Consider the following 19,584-nt stretch of genomic DNA (forward strand, 5'->3'; position numbering starts at 1 on the left):
TAGACAATCACAACCAATGGCCCGCAGGGGGAGCTCTTGATCCTGACATCACTCGCGATCTCTTTAACTACTGCCAGCGCCTGAAAAAATGGAAGGAGATTCCCTATACCGGAGCTTTCCGCCTCCTCCTCCCGCCCTCCCCCCAAGTTCTCCTAGCCTGCAAGCCATCTCCCTCCCCTCCACACACTCCCAGTCCCTCCTCGATTACCTTTGACCCAGCCGATGAACCGCCGCCATACAGGCCTCCCCCTTCAGCCCCTCCCCCTCCTACAACCCCTCCGCCCTCTTCCGCTGCGGCCGCCGCCTCCCCCTCCTCTCCCACAACAGCCCTTCCCCCTTCCTCCACCACCATCTCCTCCCCCACCTCACCCCCCTTGCAGTTCAAGCCTGAGACTTTCAGCCCCCCTCCAACTAATTCCCAGGAGCCTCCTCTGTCTTTGCCCCCATCACCTGTTTCTCCCCCACAGACTGAGCCTGAACCCTTCAGTCCTCCTCAGACTCGGTCCCGAGGGCCTCCCAAAATTATTGCCCCCCTCCGAGAAGTAGCAATTTCCGAAGGCATTGTGATTGTGCACGTTCACGTCCCTTTCTCCTTAGGAGATTTAGCCCAACTTGAGAAACGCCTTGGTTCCTTTTCCACTGATCCCACGACATATATCAAGGAGTTTCAATGGACCCTCCAGTCGTACAGCCTCACACATCATGACATTTTCATGCTCCTGGCCAATACCCTCCTTCCTGAAGAGCGCAGATGAGTTTGGGACTTCGCCCAAACGCACGCCACCGAAACCCACAGGACTGACCCCACCTAAACCCCTGGTCCCACTGCTGTCCCCGAACAAGACCCACACTGGGATTATAACACCGCCGTGGGTCTCTGCTCTCAAGATATTTTTGCCTCCTGCTTAATAGCAGGTCTGAAAAAGGCAGCTCGTAAAGTAGTCAATTTTCAAAAGCTCCAAGACATAATTCAAAGGAGGGAGGAGACTCCCTCTGAGTTCTTAGACAGACTCACCCAAGCCCTATTACAGTTACCAGCCTGGACCCAGAAACATGACGGGAGACATGTCCTCATGACATACTTCCTGGCTCAAAGCTACCCCGACATTAAAGCTAAACTCAAAAAGTTAGAACAGGGCCCCGATACCCACAGACTGAGATCCTAACAGTGGCCTTTAAAGTCTTCCATAACCGGGAGGAGGAGAAAGAACGCCGTAAACAAAAGGCTGATCAGGCCAATTTCCAAATGTTGGCCCAGCTGATAAAACCACAACCTGGGCGCCCCTCTACAAACAAGACCCCCCCAGGAGCTTGTTTCAAGTGTGGACAAGGACATTAGTCAAGGGCTACACCCCATGCCCCAGATGCCACAAAGAGGGCCACTGGGGGTCTGATTGCCCAGCCACCCGAAGGGGAGGCTGGACGAACAACCCCCATCCTAAGCCCGCCGTAGTGGGGCTGGCAGAAGAAGACTGACGGGGCCCGGGGGCTTCTCGCCCGACCATTTCCATCACAAACAGGAGCCCAGGGTTACTTTAATAGTAGACGGTCGCCCCATCTCCTTCCTCCTAGACACAGGAGCCACCTTCTCAGTCTTGCGAGAATACCGGGGCCCTACCACGCCTGCCATTACTCCTATAGTCGGGGTAGGAGGTAAACAGATTTTCCCATTAAACCCCCCCCCCTTTTATGCACAATCCAAGACAATCCCATACCTTTCTCCCACTCCTTCCTGGTTATGCCCCAGTGTCCCATCCCCTTACTAGGACGAGACATCCTTTCTCTCCTCCATGTTTCCATAACTATATCCACTCCCACAGCCCCCAGTACTCCCTTTCTGATGGCCCTCATAGCCGACGACCCCCCTCTACCCAATAAAAGTTCCAGTTCCGCCCTCATACACCCTGTAAATCCCAAAGTTCGGGACATTACAAGCTCCTCCGTGGCTCTATGTCCTCCTGCCTCTATCAGATTACGTGACCTCTCTCAGTATATCTGTCAGGCCCAATACCCCCTAACCACTTCAGCCCTCATGGGCCTCCAACCCATCATTCAAGATCTTTTAAACAAAAATTACCTCAGACCCACTCACTCCCCGTTTAATACCCCCATATTAGCTGTTAAAAAAACCAACGGATCTTTTCGCCTCGTCCAAGACCTTCGCCTCATTAACATGGCCATCGTCCCTATCCATCCCTTAGTCCCAAATCCATACACCCTTTTATCGCAGATCCCTGCCTCAGCCCCCCACTTCTCAGTCCTAATCTCAAGGACACATTTTTTTCTATCCCTCTGGACCCCTCCTCCCAAGATTTTTTTGCCTTCACCTGGACGGACCCATACACAAGACATTCTGAACAACTCACTTAGACAGTTTTGCCACAAGGCTTCCGAGTCCACCTTATTCCAATACGTGGATGATTTTCTACTCTGCAGTCCCTCGTGGGAACAGTCTCAACTTGACACTGCCTCCCTACTTAACCTTCTAGCTTCCAGAAGTTACCGGGTATCCCCTGTCAAAGCTCAAATCTCTTCCCCTTCTGTCACTTACCTCGGATTTCTTCTATCTCAACAAAGAAAGTCCATTACCTTAGACAGAAAACAGCTCCTCTCTGACATGCCCGTTCCCAAAACCAAGACAGAAATCCTTTCCTTTCTAGGCCTGGCTGGGTATTTTAGAGCGTGGATCCCTAACTTCTCCCTGTTGGCAAGACCCCTATATGACCTCAGCAAGGGCCCCCCTGAAGAACCATTATCCTCACCCCGACACTCCTTCATTAAGCTCCGTGGAGCCCTTGTGGAAGCCCCAGCTCTCCACCTTCCTGATTTGTCGAAGCCCTTCTCATTATACATTCATGAGAGGTCCAGTCAAGCTCTGGGAGTCCTAAGCCAATATTATGGCCCATCCTTTGCCCCAGTAGCTTATCTTTCCAAGCAATTAGACCCCACAGTTTGGGGATGGGCCCCCTGCCTACAGGCATTAGCCGCTGGACAGCTCTTGCAGAAGGAAGCTCATAAACTGACATTCGGGGCGCCCCTTACCATTCTGTCCCCACATCACCTAAAGGATCTCTTAACCTACAAAAGTTTACAGACTCTCCCTCCCTCCAGACTCCTGACCTTACTGTCCTCTTTCCTCCAAAATCCCGTTCACCCCCTTTGCCATCCATACCCGAATCATGACTTTTTCCTCCTTTACTGCTCCCTCGCTCTCTCTCGCTTTTTTTCCTCATTCCTACTGTCTTCCCCGCCACCCCAGCCTCCTTTGTATGGCGATTCAAAGTCAGACAGACTTACACACAGCATCAAACAAAAATTACTGCCCTCATTGCCACATCAGACTGCCCTCTGAAAGGCTGCTCCGAGCCTTTATGCCTCCACTTTCCTCCCTCCACCGAAGGGTTCACTAGCAGCTACCTTTATTCTCCCTACCTCTGCTTCCTCTATGACCAAAAACAAGCCTGTTGCAGGCGATGGCCAGACACCTACGGAGATGTCCCTACTGGTCTTGTGCCATTCACTACATGGGTAACTCCCGGTACCCACAGTATTACTCCTCCAACCCATTCTCTTCAATACTAACAAACCCCTTCCTCACCTGGCTGTGGCCCATTGCAGGCCCTATAATAATCATTCTTCTCGCCTGTCTCTTCTTACCTTGTATAGTAAAGTTTATCAAATCCCAAGTCGGTAAAATCTCTAATCAAACTTTCAACCAGCTTTTACTCAGGAACTACCAGCTTTTAGCCACACAAGATCCCTCACCCTCACGTAACCTCCTCACCACGCGCTGAGATGGACCCCTCTCTCCGCTGGAAACCGTTCCTGGAAACAATGGCCGCAGATGCCTGGCTTCTGGCACCCGTATCCTCTTGGCACCATTAGAATCAACAAGTCCTCGACCTAGGGTTACAGGGAACCTTCATTGATTTCCAACCTGAAGATCTACTCGTCCTTACTGTGGGGAGTCCTATCAACCCTTTCCTCCCAGTCCTCAAGCCCTCACTCCCTTCTCTGCCCCCGTTCAGCAGGAAGCAGTCAGAGAGAAAGCAACGTCCACAACCCCATAGAGGAGAAAGGGGGGAATGAAGGGCCCCCACCCATAAGACGGCGAACCTCCTGCTTCTCTTCCGGGTCCTCGGTTCCCACCGGCGCCACCTGAAGCCCAATCACCCCTCGCCCCCCTCCCAATCCCAGCACCCAGCCAATAGCCACCAGCCCCGTAGAAGTGACACCACAATCACCCCATGCCCCTTGCTATATAACCCAGCACCTTTCCCCAATAAAGCGGAATTCTCCGGTGAATTGCTGCTGTGTGTCGCTCCTTTCCTTTCATACCCCAATAAAGCTGGAAAAAATCCATTATAGTATATAACTTTAGATTCACATAATTTCCTTCAGGTGAAAAATAACTAACAAATTTAAAAGGTGACCTCTGAGTGGTGGAAATACAGTTTTAATATTCGCTCATATATATTCTAATTTTTCTACAATGAATGGTATTTTCTGTAACCAATTATTTCCTGAAGCCATGATGACCTAGCTGAACAAATTAAGTAAATAGTGAAGTCCAACTTGGTTTGGTAGTACAGTGTCACAGGGAACCCAAACCTCCACAGTCTCAGCCCTTAGAGTCCTCTGCTGGACTCTAGACAGGTACTTCTGAACTTCCCTGGGAAGGACAACCTAAGACAAATAGTGATTCTGTGGCATCTTACTATACTGATGGATAGTGACTGCAATGGGATATGTGGGGGAACTCGATAATATGGGTAGATGTAGTAACTACATTGTTTTTCATGTGAAACCTTCATAAGAGTATCAATGATACCTTAATAAAAAAAAAACAGCTTAAGAAATGGGATGCTTTCTTGGGATGCTTAAGAAAACTGTTCATACTCATCACACTATTGAATCTGTATAGTTAATAAACCCTCTAAGGTGATTCTAACCTTTGGAATATTTAATGGAGCCCTGCATGGATATACGATCTGAAACCTCTGGAGCATTTCTTAACATAGTAAGGGTTTGTCATTGATGCCAAATAACTTCACATGTGTATTAGCTACCCCATCTGCAATCTATTACGATTAATCCTTTCTAGAAAGTCATCTTCCTTATTAGGCCATCTCTAACTGGGACTCCATACATGCCTAGAGTTAGGTGACCCTCTGTGGTTTTTCTATCTCCGGTACCAGTATCTTAAAGTGTACAGCTCTTCCTGCTCAGGTGTTTATATTATTCAGCAATGGGCACTATTGATATTTTGGGTTGGATAATTCTTTACTGGTGGGGGTGTGTATGGAGAGGAGGGCTGTCCTGATCATTGTTTAGCAGTATCCTAGCTTCTCGTAGATAACGGTAGCACCCCCTCCTTGTAACAACCAAAGTACAAAAATGTCTCCCACCATGCCAAATGTCCCTTAAAGGGGCAAAATTACCCCAAGAACCACTAATCTAATTTCTCTCTCATATCTGTTTAACCATCCTCTGATCCATCCTCTGCAGGGCTTCCAGATTTCTCAACCTTGCCATTCAAAGTGTAGTCCTTGGACTAGCAGCACTGGTGTTACGTGGGAGCTTGTTAGGAAAGCAGAATTTCAGGCCCATCCCCAGATCTACCGAATTCACTGGGCGACTTTGACAAGATTAATAATCCTTGGTGATTCCTATGCTCTTTAGTTTGAAAAGCACTGCCAGGTCTTTAATTTGCTTGAGGATAAATATTATGTGGAACAGGTTAACAGAACTTCTAGGTCCTTTCCCTGGAGATTATTATTCCATGGTGAAGTGGGGCCTAAGAATCTGTACTGTTAACATCTATCTCAGGTAAACTTTATCCTTGGGCAAGTTTGGGAGCTGCAGCTGTCATTACCCACTTAAAAATTTTTAGTGGCTTCACATAGTACTGGTTCTCAACCTTTGGTGCTCACCTAGGAGTATTTAAAAATCCTGATGCTAGGCTGTCCCCCAAAGCAATTAAATCAGGAATCTTTGGGGAAGGACCCATCCATCAATGTGTTTTTCAAAACTCATCAGTTGTGCAGTGTTGAGAATCACTGCAAATGATTAAGCCTGAGCTCTCTAACCTGGTTTAGGAAGCAACTATGCAAGGTCCCTGAGAACTTTTCTAGGCAGGCCTACTTTGCACTGCACTTTTGCATATGCACCCTACCGCCAGCCTGTGGGGAACGCCCCCCCTCCCTTCCCCGCTCGCCCTACTCTTCTGAGGACAGCGGTCCACTGCTTCACCCCGGATGTGTCTGGCCTTGAGTAAGGAGCTAGATAAGGGCCTTGAAGGCTGGACACCTGGTCATGAAGGCCACATGCATGTGACCATGAATCAGCATCACAGTAGAAAAAGTACAGCTTTGTGCAGAATAAAGTGGCTTCTTTAGAGCACCCTCTGTAACAACTCCCGCTTATTCGCTCTCCGCATCGCCCCAAAACCTCAACTGCAACCCCCGAACCCTAACACAGCCTCACTAACCCATGGGCAATTCCCAAACCTATAGTACTTTCATGCCTCTGGGCTTTTCTATAGGTTGTGCTGTCTGAAAACTTATGCCCCCAGCAGCAAAGTTACTTGTCCCTAAGGACTGAATTAACACTTAGCCTCTCCTTTGGAGTGATTTTAATTTCCCTGACACACTTGCCCAGGCAGAGTGAATCATTCATTCCCTTCTCTGTGCTAACACCATCACTCTTTTGTGTAGAATTGTATTATTATACATATCACATTGTCTTGCCAATAGGTTTCAGCCCTGGGCAAGTTCACTATGGATTCAATGTGACCAAAGAAATGACAGTAGAACAGTCTTGGGGTGAAAGGGTTATACCCAACTTTATCTCCAGGGTGGCAGGTCAATCACTAGAATCCCATCCACTCAGAGCAAGTCTGCAGGCAGCAAGCCGGTCTCTGCCTCTGGGCCTCTCTACCCGCGCTGCTGTCTCAGTCTCTGTCCTCGGTGCTGCTACCACTCCAAACTTGTCTCTGCTCTGCTGCAGCCTCGCAGCCATACCACTGTGTCGCCCAGAACACTGGGCAGAGCTCTTTATATAGAGTTAATAACAACGTATTGCCCACACGTGTGCAGTGAGCTAGCCAACCAGGGCCAGGTGAGAATCCTGGCCATAGGAATCTTCACTTTATCCACATACATATATTAATGGGCTACAGATACTGTATTTTGACAGGAACCATGCCTAGTTTATCTTTATATTCTTAGGACCTAGCAAAGCAGCAGGCATACAGTAGGCAGCCAATATGCTTGCTGATTTAAAGTACTGTAGAGGAACAAAATCAAAACAAGCAAGAATAGTACCTTCTTAAAAAAAAAATCGGATTTAATATAATCTAACCTTATGCAAATCTTAATTAGAAAAAAACTTTTGACCTGTGAGCTTCATTTGGATAAGTACACCTGAAAGCACTCCTAAGAGAGAAACATGCATTTTCCTTAAGTCAGTATCATAATGTGGTCCACATATTCATTCCAAGGGCTTGAAATAATCTTGTTTCACTATATATGTCTAAGGCATATTTTTTAACTGAGGTGAAAACCACTTTAAAAGTGTCATTTAGTAAATTCACAATGTTATACAACCTCCACCTGTATTAAGTTCCAAAATATTTCTACCACCCTGAAAGAAAACTGTTCATCAGTCAGTCCCTCCCCATTCTCTTCCTACCTCCTGGAAACCACCAGGAACATTAACTTCTACGTTACACTAAGGTGTTTAAAAGATATAAAGCAGATTTTTAAGAGATACAGACTTTAGATGGCTGCACAATTGTTTCTAGTCACACAGAAAAGAGCACTAGTTTTTTCAATGATCTTAAAAACTCTCAATGTTTTATTAACCATTTTATGTACATTGATACTGTCTTGAAAACTGATTAAAAACATGTCCAGTTTCTTATATAGTCAATGTACAAAATACTTATTTATATTTTACACATTAATAATGAAGATGACAATGACACAATAGTTACATAAAATATATATACAAGGATTCAAGACAGACTTTATGTTATTTGGTTTATAACGTGTAGATACTACACAAAAAATGAGGACATAATTTTCAGAAAAGTAAAATGTGACCAACATCACTTTTCTTAAAATTTTAAATTAAATTCCTGACAATAGTAGTTACTAGTTTATAGCCAATTATACTGATTAAAATTAACCAGGGTTAGACATGGATTAAGTTAAACACTGCATTTAAATAAGGTTTACAGTTGAAAAAAAACATTTGATAGTATTTTTTTCAAAATTAAGAATGGCTTATCCATATCCTTCCAGGTTCTAGAAACACATTAGAAAATGTGAATATTGAACAACTGATTCTTTGGAAAGTTGCACCCCTAGTATTGGAAAACATCCTTAAGGGGCCCCAGTGGTTAAATGCTAACAGTACACTCAAAATGTACAAATGAGAAGAAAAGAGGGGGAAGTAATAAGCAGCTGTTTCACTGGCATATAAACCATGAGGTGATGTTACTGTGGTTTTGAAATCAGTTATTCTTGGGAAATCAATTAGATGATTAGAATGACTAATCTTATGACCTCATAAATAGTATCTCTCACATTATTATGGTGTTATATCACTAATAGAAAATTCAGTTTCTTACAACTCTTACCTGTATTTTATTTTACTGGCTTGAGAAGCAGCTTTCTATTTTGAGACTCACATGACAAACAGACTCAATCATGGATAATTAAATTAATGGTTCAGAAAATAAATTGATGGTAATTTTAAAAAGGAGCAAGTATTCTTTTTAACAGATTGTGACACCAGGCTGAGTGCTTAAGGCTGGAGGGAAAGAAATGGGGTTGGGTAGTGCATGGGCTCAGGAACTAATTTTCTTATGGTCAACCAGAGGAAGGGCACAAGACAGGGTCTGGGCAACCCAGAATGGTAGAGTGGCACTGGATGTGGAGTTGCCATGGTGGGGCAGAGACAGGCTGGCACATCATCTTCTAGCCCAGGTGCTAAGGGAACCAACCCCTACTCAATATTAAATTAAGGAAGCAAATATATCAAAGCACACTTACTAAAAATAGATTATTAACCCTCTATTACAAAGCACTGGAGACAGTGCACTATTTTACAAAGTGAGCTAAAAAATTATGAGGTTTCGCCTTACTTCATCTTAAAAACTAACCCAAGGAACAAACATTAAAAAAATGCTATGACTATTAAAGTGTTTAAAAGTTACTTAAAACATTCCTTTCCAATCCAACTCAAAACATATCTCTGTCAACTACATTTTGGATAAATGTGGGGGAAAAAAAGCACATAATTTTGGTGCAATTTTTCTTAACACTCAGTGATAATATCCTTTATAGGGCTGAAAGTTTTGAAGGACAGACCCCCAGGTTTCTGCAAAACAAACAGAAAGTGCTTTTATCGTAGAAACAGGAAGGACACTAATGATTTGCTCTTTCACTGACAACATCCTGTAGTCGTTTAAGTAAAACATCGTCATTTTCTTGACAGAGGCGTTTGGCAGGTGATTCTGCATCACCATCGATGGCTATTGCTCGCTTCTTGGTTCTCTGTTCACCTTGCCTTATCATGTTGTTGATATCTTTTAAACTCTGTGCAAAAACAGAGGACATATGTGAGTAAAAGCGGAAATAGCTGCAAAGAAGTAAGCTAATTGCTTTTTTCCTGTTACCCTCTATCCAAAGTTAAACACTGAGGTAGAGATTATTTTTTGAATTTCAACCAACCTAATGAGTGTGATTACAACTAATCTTTGTAGATTTTTAAAACTTGGATTTACATCACAGCAGTAATTGTCAAAGTGTGGACATCAGACCAGAAGCAGCAGAAGCACATAGGAACTTACTAGGAAGGCAAATTCTCAAGCCTCACGTTATACCTACTGAATCACACAGACTAGATGTTAGGGCCCAGTAATCTGTGTTATCAAGCCCTTGAGGTAATTCTGATTCCCTAAAGTTTGAGAGACTCCTCCAAAAGTAATGCTTTTCAAACTTTAATGTGCTTACGAATAATTTTGGGATCTTGTGAAAATGCAGATGCAGAATCTACAGGGCTGCTGTGAGGCCTGAGCTCTGCATTTCTAACATGCTGCCAGGAAATGCTGACGTTGCTGTGTGTAAACCACACTCTGGAGCAGCAAGGCCTTTAGAGAAGCGGTTCCTGAAAGCTGTGCGTCATAATTGTCTAGGGAGCTTGCCCACTGAGCTTTGTGATTCTGTAGGTCTATGGAACAGGTAACTGTGTTCAACAAGCTCCCCAGGTGATTCTGCCTGATGGTTTTGAGATCACTGCCTTCAACAGGAGTCAACTGGTTCCATCTTTTCATTTCATGCAAGAATCTCTCCTAAATATCCTTAAAGAAAATCAACTTCTGTAAAAAGAAAATGCAAGTCTGGGAGGTACTGTATCTCAGTCAACTTTGCTTAGTAGGAACTTAAAGATGTTTGTGGAACTGAATGAGAAATTGATGAGTTAAGGATCTGCCACTGCATTTGGGCTGCATTACAATCTGTCCAACTACAATTTCTTCCAGTTGGTAGTGATTCTGGCTCCTGAAGACATAGTGAACATATTTGTTTGATAGCCCTTGAAACATATAAAATAGCAATCATGCCCCTGCCACATCTTCATCACTGTACAGGAATAAAGATGGAGATAACCACAGAACTGTCTGTATAAACTAGAGAAGGCCTCTGTTTTCAGACTTTTCCCTATCCTAGTTACCATCCACCATGAACTTTTACTTCCAAGGCCTTTCTTTAAACTTAACGTTTCCCATGTCTGACCACTTGCAGGTGTGGCCTTACTGGTTCCTTCTCAGCAATACTGCTTTAAGATCATGCTTGAGCACAGACACACTGGGCTTTAATAGTGAACTCCCCCAAAACTACATCAATAGTAATGGATTAAACTACCTCAGCTGAATATATTGCTCTTGATCACAGCAAACTTGCTACAGTAATAGTTCATATTCATTAATAGTAACTTTGCAAAAAAAGAGCAAGATTAAAGATTACTAATTGGTAACCTGAAATCCAATTTTTAACATACATATATAAGTTGTTTTGGAGTAAACTTTGTCTGTACCTTACCTTGGAAGGGCTGCCGTTGAACTTATATAGCAGAGCACTTCGTGGTGTAAGTCCTGCCCCATTCTTGTGTGGGGAAACATAAATAGAGTGCTGCTGGGAAATGCGGCGTGGTGAGCCTGGCTGTTGCTTAATATGTGGAAAAGGAGAAAGTGGTGGAGCTTCCATCTGAAATAAACCAAAGTAAGTTTTCTTAAGATAAAAGTTTTTCTTTCTTTTTTTGGAATTCCACCATATTTTAATTCTTATTGGCATCTCCTACTGAGAATTCTGTTTTGTTGTAAGGGCTTATTTATGGCTCAAAAAAGCAAAGAAATGGCTCATTACCCCTTATTCCAATAATTACTAACAGAGAATCTAAGATTTACTTCCCTGATCTTTCAGGAAATCCTGAAGAATTCTGGGCAAGACACCAGAAGTGGTGAGACAGAGAAGCATAGGAGCCTCGTTTCCAGGCTCAGAAAGCAGGGGCAAAAGGTAGTCAATGTGCAAACACTTGCAGTGAGAAGCTCTTTACACACAGACACATCTCCACAACCAAAGTGGTAGCAGAGAGAATAAAAGAGAGGCAGAGTATTCTGTGAGCCAGCAGGTTAAGCCCAACATGGAACAAATCTGTTAGCAAAATGGTTAAGATTTTATATTGAACTACAAAAGATTTAGTAATAAAGTCAGGTGAGCAGACTGCACTTTCCTTTAATATTCTGTACAATGTTCCAAGAATAAATGGAGATAGCTCCTTAATATTTCATTTATCATCTTTACTTCAAGCTAGTAAAATTAGCTCCTATTGGCAGATGACAGAGACATTTATAGCATACAGCACATGATGGGGAAGGTGGAACTGATGGAATAAAATGAACAGTCACGGTCTCTGAGGATAGTCACAGACCATATTTCTTCAAAGGACAGAAATGTAGAGACATACAGACACACATACACGGATACGGGCCAGGTGCAGCTTCTACTAGGTTCCTCTTTCATATAACTAAAGTCTGATCTCCTGGGAACCAACCTTAGGACATATACTGGTAATACTTTCACAGACAGGCCTGCTGGTACTGCCAAATCTAGGGTTTGCTTCTATTAATGATTCAGGCATATTTATTTCATTTTCTCTTTATCTTGAAAAAGATGTTTATCTCATAAATAGTAGAAATAAAAAACAAGAGAAAAACTACCAGAATTGTTTTCCTTTTTCCATGTTCCCTCTGTCTCTGTTGTATCACAGCCTTAATTACTGATTAATTACTAGTATAGTTTCTCCTATATAATGCATCAGGGAGGCTTTAACTCTGAAAAAATTATCTAGCAAAATAAATTTGTAATAGTCCAACTATGACTATATATATTAATAAAGTAGAAAATATAAAACATACCATGTGGTCCTGATTTGATAAGTCATATTTCAGTGCAAATGACTTCACTCTTCCTACATATATTGTATTGTAAAATTTGATAAGATCACCTCTTTCCTCTTTCACTGGGCCACTGGAACAGTCAGGTGTTTTGGTAACATCTTCCAAGTCTGTTAAAAAAATTCAGTGGTGTAATAGATGTACTTTAAGATATAAGTTGGTGATTTGAATTACAACTCTATAATGTTAAAAAATCAAGTAAACACAAATATTTATGTAAAGCAATATTTTCAGAAACAGATAATCCATCTATATTATATATAAATGAAGTTGGAACCTTGAGAAACGCAAATGTGTAAACTTAATGTGGTACTCTCTACATACCACTTTGGCAAGAATGTTTTCATAACCATACCTTTTGAGCTCTCTGTTACTGACGGCCCTTAGAGAGGCACTAGTCCTAGGTTGTGGTTTAGCTAAAATGAGCTCCAGAGCATGTGTGGCAGTGGCAAGCCTTGAGCTTCAGATAACCAAAGGGCCTACAGGTATTCATACTGGCTTTTTGAGAAGGTGGAAAGACTCTTATGAGGTAAAGCATATCCTCATGGGTTAAGGAAGAAGATGAATTGCCTGTGTTTATTTTTCTACAAATACATGGCAGATGACAGATGTTCAAAGAGCCTTATTGAACCATGAACAACAGGAAACTTATTTCTCAGTTTATAACTAGTGTTATAGTATTACACATATATAAATTAGTATATAAACTAGTATTACTATCTACTTATACATTCAGGAATCATCTGCTTACAGGAGCTAAGAAAACCACTGGCAATTAAAATGAATTCAGCATATAAAAAAAGTTTTCATTCTCAATATGTTGACCTGCAAACACTGAGAACATGAGTAGATGCATGCTTCTACCTTAGGAAAACCAGAAAACTCAAACATGGTCCCAAGGCCAAGCAGCCCCAGGGAATCATAGGGATCTCAGCCTCAATTTGGATGCCTTTTTTACTCTTGCTATTTTTGAAGGATCTTAATAGAGGGGAAAAAGCTATGCAAATAAGTTGATGAAATACAGCGTATTATCTCCTCCTCTTGGAAATTTATAATATATGTTAGTATATTAAAGGCTCTGAATTTTGTAGTTGGAAAAAAAACACATGGTCACTTTAATTTCATACTTTGCTCAAATTTTTCATGTATAGTCCCTCTTTCCCCTAACACTACTATCCTGGGGAACACTGTTCCAAGGCATACTGACTTGGTAAGAGATGTTGGAGGTTATTCTTATTATGTGGATCAATTAAAATTATTGAATGTCTTCCTTGAATTAGCAATTTCTGGAGGCAGAGCCTATAGTCTTTATATTTGTGTCATTCCAATTCCAGCTGTTAATATTACATAAGATAAGGAGCTATACTTAGTTTGAACAAACTAAACATGAAATTCTCTAGGACCCTGGATTCTAATGAAACATGATTTTATTTAGCTATGTTTTTCTCATTTCAAAATAATGGACAAGATGTCAGTTATCCTTTATGTAGGAGAAAGATCTCTACCCCATACCCTCACCCCTTTAAGGACTCTAACACTCTGAGATTGAAGTCTCAGTAGGCCTGGTGACTATCTTACACATATACATTGATTTAGAGATCAATTTTATGAAAGACTGGGAGAGCCTGGTGCTATAATTGTTACAAATCTGTTTCCCCCCCCCGAGGGTAGGAGGGACCTCTGCCTAATATAATTTTAGGCACAAGGTACATATACATTTGATATATATTTGTGAAATGAACCTGTGAACTATTATGGTTTCATAATTTTCCCTACTGCTACCACAAATAAGAGGAATGTCCTTTTTGGATTATCGTATAAACTGTCAAGCAATTAAAATGTGGGTTTATATAAATTACCAGTGAATGAGATAAACCTTTAAGAGAATGGAGATATCTGCTGAGTTCCAGAGAGAAATGCTGATTTTTTAGCCTGGACTGTTGTTGGCTTCAGAAATTCCAAAGTTCTAAAGTGAGCATAGGAAGGAAGAAGGCAAATTATCGCAGGGTTGCAGGTGGCCAACTACTGCAACCATAATATACAGTTAGTTTTATATTCCAGGACAATACATCTGTATCCAAGGGAAGGATGTTGAGGGAACAGTGGTATCATTTCTCAGGGGAACTGCTTTCAGAGGCTGGGCACACCCAAACTGTTACCCTCAGAGGAGCTGTTTAAATGATGCTGGTTTCTTTGCACACACTGTCATTAGTCTTCAGATGGAGAAGAGGCATATATTTTTATTCTTACCCTTAAAAATGGAGGAAGTAAAGAAGCAAAATTATTTTAAGATGAAAGTAACAAGATCAGAATTTATTTATAAATCAAAGGCTCAGGGTGAGATATGGTGGGCTTGACCAGCAGAGCAGCATTTGGCATTCGTTTTGTATTTCTCCTACTACTCACCCTTTTCACTCCTCACAATCACAGCATGCAGTAAATAAGACTGTCTTTATGACTGAGAAGACAATGCTATTTAGCTATAGTTATGTAAAAGCTACTGACCACAGACCAATTTAAAACTTTTAACCATTTCAGTGATATTTTGGTATTTTTTTGTGAGCTCTAGAAGGTACCAATATAATCTAAAAATCAGGAGAAATATACTCTATTTATATTTGGTTGTCTTCTGGTGACTATAAAATGGGTATAATGTAAAGTAAAGTCACCTAATTACTAATTTGTGACCAATTTTACATCTCATATGTACAGAATTTTTGTCCCTTGAGAGAATTTGCTTTGACTGTTTTCCTTTTTTGTACATGTGTGAACTAGTCTTCAACATTTAAAGTATTTTAAGTAAGGAATATGGGATTAGACAAATTAGCATTTTTAAAAAATGAAAAAAAAAAGACATGTAAAGAGCCATACTTAAATACATTTTACATTGCTTATATACAAAATAATAAATAATAGCTACTATTTACTGAGGCCTTATTATGAACAGACCTTGTGTTAAACACTACCCCCCCCCCACTCTCTTTAACCGTTAAAACAAGCCTCTGAGGAAGAACTGTAAGTTTTCAACTTACTATAATACACTTAAGTACTATGTCTGTGTTACTTAGATTAATGATCGGGATCTCTCAAGTGTTCTAATCAAGAATGCCAGCCTGGATGGGTTCTTTGAGAAAAACAAAATAGATAAACTCGTAGCCAGACTCATCAAGAAAAATGAGAATGTACACACATAAACAAAATCAGAAACAAAGGAATAATCACAACAGATACCATAGAAATACAAAAAATTATTAGATAATACTATGAAAAATTATATGCCAATATATTGGACAACCTAGAAGAAATGGACAACTTTCTAGAAAAATACAACCTTCTGAGACTGACCCAGGAAGAAACAGAAAATCTGAACAGACCAATGACCAGCAATGAAATTGAATTAGTAATCAACAAACTCTCAAAAAAACAAAACAAAACAAAACTAGACCCAGATGGCTTCACAGCTGAATTCTACTAAACATTTAAAGAAGAGCTCATATCTCTCCTTCCTAAAGGATTCCAAAAAGTAGAAGAGGAGGGAATACTTCCAAGCTCATTCTACATTGCCAGCTCACTCTAATAATACCAAAACCAGACAAAGACACCACAAAAAAAGAAAATCCCCGATGAATACAGATGCAAAAATCCTCAACAAAATAACAGCAAACCAAATTAAAAATTACATCAAAAAGATTATCCATCATGATCAAGCAGGATCTATTCCAGGGATGCAAAGATGGTAAAATATTCATAAATCAATCAGTAATATACACCACATTAAAAAACAAAGAATAAAAACCACACGATCATCTCAAGAGATGTTGAAAAGGCATTTGACAAAGTTCACATCCATTCATGATAAAAGCTCTCAACAAAATGCGTATAGAGAGCAAGTACCTCAACATAATAAAGACCAGATGGGACAAACCCATAGCAAACATCAGACTTAACAGCAAAAAGCTGACAGCTTTTCCTCTAAGATCAGGAACAAGACAAGGATGCCCATTCTCATCAGTTTTATTCAACACAGTACTGAAGGTCCTAGCCATCGCAGACAACACAAAAGAAAAAAGGCATCCAAATTGGTAAGAAAGAAATTAAACTGGAAGAAGTCACTATCAGCACATGACATATTATACGTCGAAAACTCTAAAGAATCCACCAAAAAACTATTAGAACTAATAACTGAATTCAGCAAAGTGGCAGTATACAAAATTAATACACAGAAATCTGTTACATTCCTACATACTAACAATGAACTAGCAGAAAGAGAAATCAGGAAAACTCCATTTACAATTGCATCAAAAAGAATAAAATACCTAGGAATAAACCTAACCAAGGAAGTGAAAGACCTGTACTTTCAAAGCTGTAAGACACTCATGAGAGAAATTAAAGAAGACATGAAAAAATGGAAATCTACCCTGTGTTCATGGATAGGAAGATTCAATACTGTTAAAATGGCCAACCTGCCTAAAGCAATCTACAGTCAGTGCAATCCCTATCAAAATACCAAGAGCATTCTTCAATGAACTAGAATAGTTCTAAAATTCATATGGAACCACAAAAGACCCCGAATAGCCAAAGCAATCCTGAGAAAGAACAAGAAACCTGGGGGGGATTATGTTCCCTGACTTCAAGCTCTACTACAAAGCCACAGTAATCAAAGCAGTTTGATAGTGGTACAGGAATAGACCCATAGATCAACAGAACAGAACAGAGAGCCCAGATATAAACCCATGCATATATGGTCAATTAATATATGATAAAGAAGCCATGGATATACAATGGGGAAATGACAGCCTCTTCAACAACTGGTGTTGGAAAAACTGGACAGCTACCTTTAAGAGAATGAAACTGAATTACTGTCTAACTCCATACACAAAAGTAAACTCAAAATGGATCAAAGACCTGAATGTAAGTCATGCAACCATAAAACTCTTAGAAGAAAACATGGGCAAATCTCTTGAATATAAGCATGAGCAACTTTTTCCTGGACACATCTCCTTGGGCAAAGGAAAGAAAATAAAAAAAGAACAAGTGGAACTACATAAGCCTAAAAGCTTCTGTACAACAAAGGACATTGTTAGAACAAAAAGACATCCTACAATATGAGAAAATATATTCATAAATGACCCATCTGATAAGGGGTTAACACCCAAAATACATAGAGAACTCACATGCCTCAGCACCCAAAAAAACAAATAACCCGATCAAAAAATAGGCAGAGGACCTGAACAGACACTTCTCCAAAGAAGAAATACAAATGGCCAACAAATAAATGAAAAGATGCTCCACATTGGTAATCACCAGGGAAATGCAAATTAAAACCATAATGAGATATCACCTCACACCAGTTAGGATGGCCAACATCCAAAAGAGAAGGAACAACAAATGCTGGTAAGGATGTGGAGAAATTGGAACCCTCCTACACTGTTGGTAGGCCTGCAAATTGGTGTGACCACTGTGGAAAGCAATATGGAGGTTCCTAAAAAAACTAAAAATAGAAATACCATTCAATTCAGTAATTCCACTTCTAGGAATTTACCTGAAGAAAATTAAACCCCTGATTCGAAAAGATATATGCACCCCTATGTTTATCACTGCACTATTTGCAACAGCCAAGATATGGAAGCAACCTAAGTGTTCATCAATAGATAAATGGATAAAGAAGATGTATACATACACAATGGAGTATTATTCAGCCATAAAAAGAAAAGAAATTCTGCTATTTGCAATAACATGCATGGATCTAGAGGGCTCAGAGAAATAAGCCAGGCAGAGAAAGACAAATATCATATGATTTCATATATTTGTGGAATATAAAAACAAACCAAAACAGAAGGAACAAAATGGCAGCCAACTCAGAGGCACTGAGAAGGGACTAGTGGTTACCAAGTGGGAGGGATTGGGGCAGGTAGTAGGGGAGGATAAAGGAGATAAAGGGGTGCAATAACTTGTAATCACAATATAAGCTGGTCATGGGGACAGTAGTACATCATGGAGAATACAGTCAATGATTCTGTAACATCTTTCTATGTTGATAGAGAGTACCATACCAGAGGGGATGAAATTTTGATAATGTGGGTAACTGCTGAACCACTGTGTTGTACATTTGCAAACAACATAAGACTGTTGGCAATCTTCAATAAAAAACAAAAAAGAATGCCAGCTTGGTGAGATGTCTGCTAATATGATAATGAAAATACATGGTCCATGACTGAATTGGTGTTTTAATCAGGAAGCTCATTCTTTAGAGGTGGCTACTAAAAGGATTTCTGTTAGGCACAAATCTCAATCAGTGACCACTGAATTGTTAATTAACATACTCAACATCAGAAATGGGTTTTTACTGATCAAACAGTGACCAGTTATTAAGTATGCCCAATGTTAAAAATGGGGAAATTAGAAGTATCTAAATAAATTGATTAAAATATGTGAGGCATTATTCACAATACCATGAAAGTGATGAGGCATCTGGGGAAGCATCTGTGGGGCTTTCCTGTTACAGATGATGCCCAGCCCTGAACTCTGATGACTGCATGTTGTTGGCTTGATCCTGGCTTTAAGGCTAGCAGAATCTTTCATCTGGAATCTTGGCACCTGCTTCAAGTGAACCTTTTATGTGAAGTGGTAGTTGGACAACTGAGACTTTGAGCTAATGTACTGGATGCACAAACTGTGAGTGCTTTTTAAATAGTATTTTATACTTAATTGTGAATTTTACAGAACCAGAACTGTTCTTATCAAGGTAGTGTTCCTTGGTGTGTCCAAGTCTAGGTCATAGCATCTAGCCACAGCTTCAGAAGTGGAACTTACCTTATCTGAACATAGACTTGCCTGACTATCGTCCTCTGTAATGTTGTCCCTTTTTTGGTGCCATAATTCCTGAGTCTATTATCACTGGACACTCTCCCTGCTTTGTGAGGGAGTTCACCACCACTGGCTAGGATCTTTAAAAAAAAAAGCTGCCAATTTCCTTTTTTTTTTAAATCTGCTAACAAATATCTAGTTAACAAATACATATATATATATATATATATATAACAGAATTTGACCTGAAACCT

The 19,584-nt window shown here is 40.7% G+C and overlaps 1 protein-coding gene across 2 annotated transcripts in view; it reads right to left on the reverse strand.

Moving 5' to 3' along the window:
- Positions 1 to 6,784: 6,784 nt before the first annotated feature.
- RBL1 (RB transcriptional corepressor like 1) overlaps positions 6,785 to 19,584 on the reverse strand; it is a 58,595-nt gene continuing 45,795 nt past the window's right edge. Inside the window, exons 18-20 of one of the 2 annotated variants that reach the window (XM_036902339.2) lie at positions 12,485 to 12,633; positions 11,109 to 11,273; positions 6,785 to 9,605 (exon numbers count right to left, since the gene is read on the reverse strand). In XM_036902339.2, coding sequence (XP_036758234.2) covers positions 9,435 to 9,605; positions 11,109 to 11,273; positions 12,485 to 12,633 — 485 coding nt within the window. In that variant the 3' untranslated portion in view covers positions 6,785 to 9,434. The remainder of the gene's footprint in view (positions 9,606 to 11,108; positions 11,274 to 12,484; positions 12,634 to 19,584) is intronic. The other variant, XM_036902338.2, reaches the window with a different exon arrangement.

This window comes from Manis pentadactyla, chromosome 5 (genome assembly GCF_030020395.1).
Source record: "Manis pentadactyla isolate mManPen7 chromosome 5, mManPen7.hap1, whole genome shotgun sequence".
Classification (NCBI taxonomy): Eukaryota; Metazoa; Chordata; class Mammalia; order Pholidota; family Manidae; genus Manis; species Manis pentadactyla.